Source organism: Amborella trichopoda, chromosome 1 (genome assembly GCF_054954075.1).
Source record: "Amborella trichopoda isolate Santa Cruz 75 chromosome 1, AtrichopodaSantaCruz75HAP2 v2.0, whole genome shotgun sequence".
NCBI classification, from domain to species: Eukaryota; Viridiplantae; Streptophyta; class Magnoliopsida; order Amborellales; family Amborellaceae; genus Amborella; species Amborella trichopoda.
Window position 1 is genome coordinate 55,879,995 of NC_142336.1, and position 10,933 is coordinate 55,890,927.

Here is a 10,933-nt window from a genome sequence, read left to right on the forward strand (position 1 = left end):
CAGTAATGTTCCCCTGAAATAATAAATGAAAACATTTATTTGATATGACTTGGGTCAAGCCTGTCCCCTTGTCTCTTTTCTACGCGCTTCTCTCTCGTCCCCACTTGTTGAGCTGCCATCTCATGCCAGCTCCTCTCATCTCGTACACAGCCGTTGCACGTAGAGAATCTGAAAAATGACACACGCTCTCTCTCTCTCTCTCTCTCTCTCTCTCTCTCTCTCTCTCTCTCTCTCTCTCTCACATCTCATCAAAGACTGTTTTCTCTCTCATCAATCATCACCTTAGTTCACCATGGAAGTGCAGCCACCGGAAAAACCAGAGAGTCATCTTCTCTTTGTCGAATATAATGCATATAAAACAATCACATAAAAATAACATAAACAACAAAACACCAACCCGCCTCTCTCTCTCTCTCTCTCTCTAACCCTTTCTCTCTCTGGAATGCGCTTATTGGATGACTCCTAAACAAATACATAGCCTTAGGAAAACCCAATAAAATCACAAGAATCAAACACCAGCAATCTTTTGAAGCTTTTGCTGCCTCATCTGGCTACATCCCTCCCCACCCTTCCACCATTATTTATATATCTTTCAAAATCTTCTCACTTCAAGAGTTAGAGAGAAAAACAGAGAACCCATCTCCATTTCTTAACAAAAGAATAGTGTTTGTGCAATAATCAAAAGCTAAGAATCATCAATAATAAGGATAAACAGGCGGAGGGGGTGATGAATAAGTGACACCCGAGACTGGTGGCAAAGGAACATTGTCGAATACCGGCGGTGGAGGCGGTGGTGACAATGCTGGTGGTGGTGGTGGAGGTGGCGACGGTGGTGGCGGCGAGGAGTACGTGTACACTTGCGTTGGTGGTGGTGGTGGTGACGGTGGTGGCGGAGAGGAGTATGTGTACACTGGCGTTGGTGGTGGTGGTGGCGGTGGAGAGGAGTATGTGTACACTGGCGTTGGTGGTGGTGGTGGCGGTGGAGAGGAGTATGTGTACACTGGCGTTGGTGGTGGTGGTGGAGAAGAGTATGTATACACAGGTGGCGCATGTTGTGGTGGTGGTGGTGGTGGTGAAGAGGGCGTATACACTGGTGTGGGTGACGGTGGTGGGGGTGGAGATGAGGGCGTGTATACTGGTGGTGGAGGTGATGGTTGTGTTTTGCATCCATCAACTGGCGGTGGTGGCGGTGGGGCGGCGTATGTACTCACTGGAGGTGGTGGGGTTGTGTAGGAGTGCGTTGGTGGTGGTGGGGCCGTGTATGAATGTACTGGAGGTGGTGGGGTTGTGTAGGAGTGCGTTGGTGGTGGTGGGGCGGTGTATGAATGGCCTGGAGGTGGTGGCGGGCCAGAGTATGAATGGACTGGAGGTGGTGGCGGGCTAGTGTATGAAGGGACTGGAGTTGGTGGCGGGCTAGAGTATGAATGGTCTGGAGGTGGTGGGCCAGTGTATATATGAACTGGAGGCGGCGGCGGATATTGTGCATAGACTGGGGGTGGCGGGGCTGTGTATGCCTGGACTGGTGGTGGTGGCGCTGCGTATGATTGGACTGGTGGTGGTGGGGCTGTGTATGACTGGACTGGTGGTGGCGGAGGTTGTGTATGGACTGGTGGAGGTGGAGTGTTATATGAATGGACTGGAGGTGATGGTGGAGGATGAACATACACAGGCGACGGAGGTGGTGGAGAAACATACACAGGCGGAGAAGGCGGTGGAGGAGACTGCCTTACCACTGGAGCGTACGATTTCTTAGGTGGAGGAGGAGAATTGCTCTGCTTTGGTGGATAACTCTTCGAAGGCGGAGGTGGAGCATAGATATTAGGTGGTGCATGCTCGCCATGTCTAGGCGGCGGAGAATAGCTCCACTTTGGTGGATAAGACTTGGGAGGCGGAGGAGGACCATATACAATCGGTGGCGTATGCTGACCCTGCGTGGGCGGAGGAGGAGGGCGAGCCCTAGTCGACGGCGATGTCTCAGATTCTGGTGGCGGCGGCGTCCTGAGTCTCTTTTTTGGCCGTGGGCTCCCGTTAACCCGAGGAGATGGTGGAGGCGAACTCCTCCTTTTCGCCGGAACAGGTGATGGCCTGTATCCGCCACCGTTGCTTCTACACCCGAATGTACTACAATCAACAGGCTTCGAAGCAAAGGCAGCGCACTGACCTGGGCTCCTCTGTCTCGGCCGACCGGCAATGCAATTCTTCCGGTCATTGAACAACCTCCCGGGAGCCCCAGCCGAACACACCGGCGGCTCTCCTGTGAAGAAGTTGCCGGAAATTGTGAAGTTCTGCAACCTGGGCAACTGGCAGATGCCCGCCGGAATGACCCCAGTCAGCCGGTTGTTCGCCACGTTCAGCTGCTCAACGCTTACCAATCCGGTGAAGCTCTGCGGCAGCGGCCCGGCAAGCCTGTTCGAGCTGACGTCAAAGACCGTTACGTTCTTTAGGAGACCGATCTCATCCGGCAAACAACCCGTTAAATTATCGTTCATCAGAATGATTTCGTTTAGGGTGTTCGCCATTTTCCCAATGGAAGCCGGAATGCAACCCCCCAGATCGTTATTTGCCAAAACAATAACGGAAACGGGCGAGTTCCCGAAATTTTCAGGGATCCCAAGTCTCAAACGGTTATCGTTAAGAAATATGGCATCCAAAGGCTTGTCAAATAACGCTGGAGGAACGGGGCCTTCGAAGTCATTGAACCTGAGATCCAAGTACTTGAGAGATGGGAGTTTCAAAACGACGGCAGGAAAATGCCCGACAAAACGGTTGTTACTGAGATCGAGCTCAAATAACAGCTTCATTCGCTTGAAAGTGGGGGGAACTACACCGCAAAAACGGTTGGAGTTGATGTGAAATAACGCGAGATCAGATAACAGGCCGAGCTCTGGAGGCAAATAGCCCGCGATGTCGGCATGGTTGAGGTCGATTCCGGCGACGACATTGAGCGAGGAGTCGGAGGGAGAAGGGGCACAGAAGACGCCATTGTAGTGGCAGACATCGGGGCCGATCCAGTTGCCGGTTTGGTTAAAGGGGTCGGAGAATATGGCGAATTTTTTCCAGGTCTGAAGGGCGTAGTATGCTCGCCGGAGAGAGGGGTTTTGAAACCGGAAAGTTGGGTTTATGGTGACTGTTTGGCCGGAGGAGGCCGGAGTTTGGGCTTGGGAGGAAAGAGAGAGGAGGAGAAGAGAGAGAGAGAAGAGGAGGAGAGAGAGAGGGGGAGGCATTGTCGGCATGTGAGGAGGTGGTAGGGTGGCAGGGTGTGGGTTTTATAACGCGTTCCGCACTGAAACTGTTTTTACTTTTTTACTGTCTTTCGACTCGACCCTTCAGACGTGTTTTTGTTTTGAAAAGCTGTGGCATTTTTCTCTTTTTTTTAATAATGGCAGGTTTTTTTTTTTCTTTTTTTAAAAAATTAATTTTGGAATTGATTCTCTCTCTCTCTCTCTCTCTCTCTCTTAGTTGTCTTTGCTAGGCTGCTGGGACCTTCCTTCAGTGAAGGGTAAAGAATTTGACAAGAAATACCACCACCATTTCTTCTAATGTCAAAAATACCTAATTTTGTTAATTACAAGAAAAAAGAAGATCATCAATAATTAATGTTTACCCCCTTTCTAACAATAGCATCTGAAATATGATTAAACATCCTAAAAGGAGATCTCAAATGTCCAAAACTTCAGCCTATATCGACAACAACATCCAAGGCGCCAATATACATGGCTGCTGAAATTTCAACTTAGTGCCCTTCAATTTAGCATACAATACTTAAAGAATTTCGAAATACTATACTGTTACAATGTAACATTGGCACCTTACATAAACTTTGTTCTTATTAAAATTATATGTATCAAGCCGGGATTTGACCAACCGATTAGATTGATTAGACAGTTGACTGGATCATAGCGGTTGTAATACAAAATAAAAAATGAATTTGATCGAAAATTTGTTAAATATCTTACCCATTTTGATCAATTTGATTAATTAATTTGTTTAGTAAAGCCAAACAGATATAATTGAGAAAATATTTTTTAATATATTCTATATCTTTAGGGTAATACTTGTATATTTTTTATCAGCTCCGATTGATTTGACTAAACCAAACATCAAACCAATTCATCCTTATAACACTAGTTAAAACAACAGTTAAACATCACAATTAAGCATTTAATCTTTTTCCAAGAGAAAGTTTAACCTTTCAGTTGTCATCCAGCAAAAATAGTTTCAACTTTTAACCTTTTTGTTATTTTGGACTTTGAGTAAGTGTTTGAAATTGAATAGGACGTTTTATTGGAGAGAGAAAATTTGGACCCCAAAAGCTTAAGTACAACTGTCTGCCTTTCTCGAGGCAACACTATTTAGGCACTTATTCCATCCATTTTCAAATGGGAAGAGACAGTGGCAATTTCGTCATTTCTTCTAACTTTAATAAACCAACGTCAAAGCAATGTATCTCCTTTTTAACTTTTCAACAAGGCGGTGCCAAACGTATTTTTTTTTATTTAAAATTTATATTTATTTTGTTTTTTTTTTTTTATTTTCATCAAATTTTACGTTAATTGTCTATCTAACACAATTCACCTCCATTACCAGGCTTGAGAGGGCTAAAGGAATAATAACACAATAAAATGTAATACAAAAATCATATTATGAACACTTCTTTTATTTTAGTACCTGAACTTATGAACTTAAGTTTAGGTTCAATACACAAAATTTATAAAATTATCCATAAAAATAAAATATTTTAACACTTTATCTCAGCGTTTTAAAAAACGTCGAGTCGAACCGGACTCGCCCGGTTCGACTCGGAAATAGTGAAAAAGGAACCGCATCGCCCAAAAATCGGAAATCGTCCGGTTCTAGAGAGAACCGGACGATTCTGTAAAGTGAATCGCCGATTCACTGTACGGAATCGGCGAGTCCGAACAGTGAATCGGCGATTCCGTACGGTTTTTTTTTTTTTTTTTTTTTTTTTGGTAATCCATGATAGATTTTTTTGTAATCCATGATCGAATTTTTTGGTTTTTTGTAACCCATAATAGAATTTTTTGTAATCCATGATCGAAATGTTTGTTTTCTTTTCTTGTAATCCATGATCGATTTTTTTGTTTTTTTTTTTTTTTTTGTAACCCATGATAGAATTTTTTGTAATCCATGATCGAATGTTTTGTAATATATGATCGAAATATTTGTTTTTTTTTTGTAATCCATGATCGAAATGTTTGTTTGTTTTTTTTTAATCCATGATTGAATTTTTTGTTTTTTGCTTTTTTTGTAACCCATGATAGAGTTTTTTGTAATCCATGATTGAATTTTTTGTAATCCATGATCGAACTATTTTTTTCTTTTTTTGTAATCCACGATTGAATTTTTTGTTTTTTTTGTTTGTTTTTTTTTGTAATCCATGATCGAATTTTATGTAATCCATGATCGAATTTTATGTAATCCATGATTGAATTTTTTGAAAATTTGTGATTTTTTTTGTTTAATCCATGAGCGAATTTTTTTTTGTAATCCATGATAGAATTTTTTGAAAATTTGTGATTTTTTTTTTAATCCATGATCGATTTTTTTTTTTTTTTTTTTAATCCATATTATTCAAAGAGAAAACGAGAGAGATGATGATTCTGAGGCCACCCTATCCCAGCCATATTATTCACATATCGAGTCCCAACAGCAACAGTGTAGGGATGAGCACGAAATACTGTAAATTAAATGCGGAATGGCGGTTCATGCAGGGAAAGAACATATCAATATTCGCATATTCATTCAAAAACATGAAAATTCTTAATGGAGTACCCTCATTTTTTATTTAATTCCTAAAAACCAATATTTATAATGAATTTTAATAATTTTTTCGGATTTTTTTGAAGCTTTATTCTGACCGATTCACCCGATTTCGATCCGGATCGTCGATTCGCCGATCCGGATCGGTTTTTGAAAAGCCCGATCCGGGTCACCGATCCGGTTTTTAAACCATTGCTTTATCTATATCTTTTGATTTATTTTTATTTTTAAAATACCCAAAAAAACGCATCGTCATTGAAATAGTTTCAAATAGATAAAGTGTTAAATAATTGATCGTCTATTTTGATGAATTTGAAAGTTTCGCTTTGGCTTGCCACCTCAGTTTATTAATATTCTATGCTTATTATTGAGGAACAGTGAAAGCACGTATGTTCAAAGGAACAAAAACAAAGGGCCAAAGAGAAATACCTCTAATTCTTAATTAAATATCCAAAATGGCCCTTCACCTGGCTCAAAATTTAGCTGTCAAATTGTTAGCAATCCCAATGACTACTCCATTAAAAGCCAAGAACTTTTCAGTGGATTTGGTGATCTGTTATTGGAATTTATCAGAACAGAAATAAGTTGAATAACAATTAACATCAGCTGTAATTTAATAAACACTGAACCTATTTTGGTGCATTGATTTCATGGGCCATTTCAAATTTGATTAAAAAGTAATACAAATTAAATAAAAATATATGTAAAATATAAAAAAAAATTGTTTCATGCGAGCCGAACCACATTTTTACCGTATGCGGTCTCGAGAAATAAAGCATCTATCTTAAAAATGGATGCAAATAGATGGTCCATCTAAAATCAATTGAAACTAACTATCCAAACTTGTTGTTCATAAAATCGTTATTTTTATTTATTAAAATTTATTTTTTTAGATTCATGACCTCCATGTTAGAGATTACATGTCCTTAAAAATTGGGTCCGAAACTCCATCTCAAAAATAGATTTTTAATAGTCGACTCATTGCTATACGGACTCATAGAAAACGTGTTCAAATATAAACTATTTCACATATTAAGTGTAACTTTCGAAATTTTCCTTAATGTTTTAGGCATCTCTCTATTTACTTTCTAATATCTAGTAATGGGGTGTATACCCATATGCCATAATGTGCTGGTATCGGTTAATTTTCCATAGTACGATAGGCCTGTAACAGAGAGAACAAAGATAGGCATAGAAAAAAATTACCACAACAAATTTATTAAAATATAAGAGACTTGTATCATTGTATCGACCGTTATGGAGCTCTTATTGCGACCTTTATATTTTAGTGTTATCTCAAACAGTGGCACATTTTTCAAATTCTAGGTGTCAAATTGGCTTGAAAAATTAAAAGGAAAGTAAGCTGTCCAAAATATGCCGAAATGTTGGTAAATTTCAAGAAAGCTTGCCAAAACTTTAAACCCCCCGTCTAAAATTTAAATGAGAGCATAGGGGCAGGACGCTTTTATCGTTGGCTTCCCAACTGCCGAGAGAGAGAGAGAAACCATGAATAAATGAGAGAATAAGGTGTCGATTTTCTACTATTGGAAAGGTGCATTTCAAAAGTCCTCAAGAAGAGAGAGAGAGAGAAACCATGAATAAATGAGAGAATAAGGTGTCGATTTTCTACTATTGGAAAGGTGCATTTCAAAAGTCCTCAAGAAGAGAGAGAGAGAGAAACCATGAATAAATGAGAGAATAAGGTGTCGATTTTCTACTATTGGAAAGGTGCATTTCAAAAGTCTTCAAGAAGATACGATTGAAAAATCTTTCAATCGATCGATACGATTTTCAAGTGTTTATAGATTTATTTGATCTCTACCGTTTTTTAACTTTTAAATTTTGTAAGTGATGATAATAGATAATCAAGTCATCACAAAATTTTCAATACCTGAATTATATATCCAGGCAAAACTTAGATTTGCGCCTTATTTCTAAAGCATAGAGAATGTGTTCTTATCTAAACCTCACGCATTATTTTTTAGAGTGAGGGAGAGAGAGAGAGAGAGAGTGGAGGGTAAACGAAGGAAAATTGTTTTTATGGGGGCAGATACGTATTTCTGCATTTGTAGTCCCTGAGGTGTAAAGTATCCATCTGTCCAAATATTTTATAGAATTACCATTTTTAATTTTTAAAATTCAATAATTTTTTCATATCCATGCTCTCCATGTTAGAGGTTAAATGTCCTTAAGGCTCAAAAATAAATCTCAAAAATCGATTTTTAAGAGGTGACTCATTTATACATGGACTCATAAAAACCGTGTCCGCGAATGAACCCATTGTGAGAGTAAGGATTTGTTTTATTCAAACCTTGAGAAATAGGAGTTGTTTTTAAGTTTTTTATCTAAAGGCGATCACGGTCCCGCGGGTACATGTCCTTTTTGCAGTGGTCAGGTCAATAAAAGAAGATCATCAAAAGTTGTTTTGGTGTCGCATGTGGGTCGCACCCCATCCTGGAACTACCCTCCTGTATCCAGAAACAAGAGTCATTCCTTTCTTTTGACACTCATTCAATTTTGCAAAGGGAAAAGTTTCTATAAGGTTGTTTTAAAAATCTATCGAAAATATTGTTTTAATGTTGAAAAAACACTTTAATCCATCATTTCGACATCGAGATGTATTAATACGAAAAAAAAAAAATCCCGAAAATAATGCATCTTGCAACACATTATCTAGACCGTCTATTTTCAAAAATTTCACATATTTATAAATCTACTTAATTTTAACTATTTTTAAAATTTAATTTTTTTTAATTAGGTATAAAAATAGATTTTAAGATAGTACTAAAAATTTTTTACACCAAAATTAAATATTATGATAAAATTTTAAGGTGCGCTTTAATTGAACTGTTCAAGGTCGCAACCTCATAAAAACCGCACTCGTTTTGCAAATTACAATTCAAAGTTATCATTTTCGTTTGGAAAAATTATAGTTATCTCCTTTTTCAACTTTACTCACATCCTATCTCATTACTCTTTGAATTATACTTTAAATCCTAACACTAATTTTTTTTATATCTACCCTCAGTGAAATAGTCGATAAGTTTTAAGACCAAAATGCCTTTGGTTCTCTCTTTTCCTTTTGAAGAGATTGGTCATGTGCTATCAATGTCTCAAAATGCACTTTCTCTCTCTACATCTCTGGCCACCATCTGTCTCATTCTCTCTCTTTACCTCACCACCATCTCTCTCGTTCTCTCTCTTTACCATGCAATTTGTCTTAAAATACACTTTCTCTCTCTACCTCTCTTGTCACCCTCTCTCTCATTCTCTTTCTTTACCCATCTTCACTCTCATTCTCTTTCTTTACCCATCTTCACTCTCATTCTCTCTCCACCAAATGATACAAGGCTTGAAAATACGGTCCAGCACAATTGGTGTCGGAGCGAATTCTTTTTTTACGTTCCGACACAAAATGTGTTATAGACCGTAAAAAACTTTTTTTGGTCTGACACAAATTGTGCCGGACCGGTAACTTTCCACAAGTTTTATGGCTAAAAAATGTAGTCCGGCACAAAATGTACTGGGCTGCAAAAAATTTTTTTGCTAGAAGCTTGATAGCTAAAATATGTGATCTGGCACAAAATGTACTAGACCGCAAAAAAAAAATTCAATCCGGTACAAAGTGTGCTAGACCAATAACTTTCCAAAAGTTCTATGACTATAAAATGCGGTCCGACATAAAATGTGTTAAATCGCAAGAAAGGGTAAGTATAGAGAGAAAATATAAAATAATAAGTTAAAAAGGGAAGAGAGAGAATAAAAAATGGCATTTTGGTCAAAAATAGTTTGACTATTTGACTGGAGGATATATACAATAATAAATATTGTTAAGGTTTAAGGCACAATACAAAAAATATTGAGAGGTAAGATGTTGAAATTGGGGGTATCTATAATTTTTTCTTTTTTTTTTTCATTTATTTTTCCAATTACAAACTTGTTTCCTTGGAAGCTTAGAATACACAGCTCATAAGGCGGTTTTCCAAAACCGCCTTTCCACGATGCACGTGGCTTTGACATTGGTCGCCTTGCTCTCAAAGCGGTTTTTTCATAATTACATGGGATTACACTTTGTTAATTGTTGTTATGTAATAATATAAGGGATTGTATACAATGAGCCCATTACCTTTGATACAAAGTGATCACAATTACTTACAACCATCGGAAGTTAAATTTGATAGCATGGATGTGTCACAAAATTTGAAAAAATTCCTTTCGAAGTTTGAGCTTGGTCAATGGAATAATTGCACCCACCCAATTTCACATCGAATGGTCAAGATTAATGTCTTACCTTGTAACAAAGGTAAATGGTCTCTTTCTATATTTTCCCATAACATAATAGCTTATGTCAAGAGGAGCACTTTTTGGTGGTTAGATTTCGTGATATTCCCCCTCATGTTTTAAGTAGAAATAGCAAAACATAGTTCAACCAATAACAAATCACATTATTATTATTATTATTATTATTATTATAAATATCAGACCAGTGGGCCGAGGATCCTCAGCCAACTCGATGAATTTAGAGGAAAAAAAAACAGAAATTTAAATACTGGTTTAAAATTTTCAAGCAAATTTTATGTTTCTCAAATTGAACTGAAAATAATGCTTTTATCACACATTACTCATAAAAACATAATTTTAGGATGAACAGGTCCAAATCTTGATTTTGAAGTAACTTAGACCAGTCGCCCATTGGTTGTGAGTTAGCTCGGTGATTCTGACCCAACTTGAGGATTTTAGAACATTGCTTAGCGTTATAAGGTCTCTGTTAAAGAAAAAGAAAGCAGTGCAGTAGGGTGTCAAGCAATCTACTAGCAAATTGACATTCTTTTAGCATGGCATCATATAGTTAAGAAGCTGGTAGCAAACTATTCCGAAACCAAATCCTAGCATAGTGTACAAATCCTTAATAAAATTAAACTAAAAAAAGTACTCTACTTATTAAATAATAAATCGGATTGATTCCTGACAGGTGACAGAGACAAAACCCACTCCCATGCTTCTTTGTTCTCTCACCTTGGGAGAAAAATAAATTAATGTAAATATGAGTAAGAAAAAATAACAAAAAATCAATTTTGATTTGGAAAGTTTTTGGTTAAAGAGTATTTGTTTAATTATATTTCAAAGTCCAACAGTTTGCAGCGTATATTGA

General features: G+C 38.0%; 1 protein-coding gene across 1 annotated transcript; it reads right to left on the bottom strand.

The window, feature by feature from the left end:
* Window positions 1–334: 334 nt before the first annotated feature.
* Window positions 335–3,305, bottom strand: LOC18440844 (uncharacterized). The gene has a single exon (XM_020671208.2). The coding sequence runs from the start codon at window positions 3,231–3,233 to the stop codon at window positions 696–698; it is 2,538 nt and encodes an 845-aa protein (XP_020526867.2). The 5' UTR covers window positions 3,234–3,305; the 3' UTR covers window positions 335–695.
* Between the last annotated feature and the right edge of the window lie 7,628 nt (window positions 3,306–10,933).

What these genes read in the sequence shown, in the direction of transcription:
- LOC18440844 (XM_020671208.2), bottom strand. Translation starts at nt 3,233, where the DNA reads ATGCCGACAATGCCTCCCCCTCTCTCTCTCCTCCTCTTCTCTCTCTCT.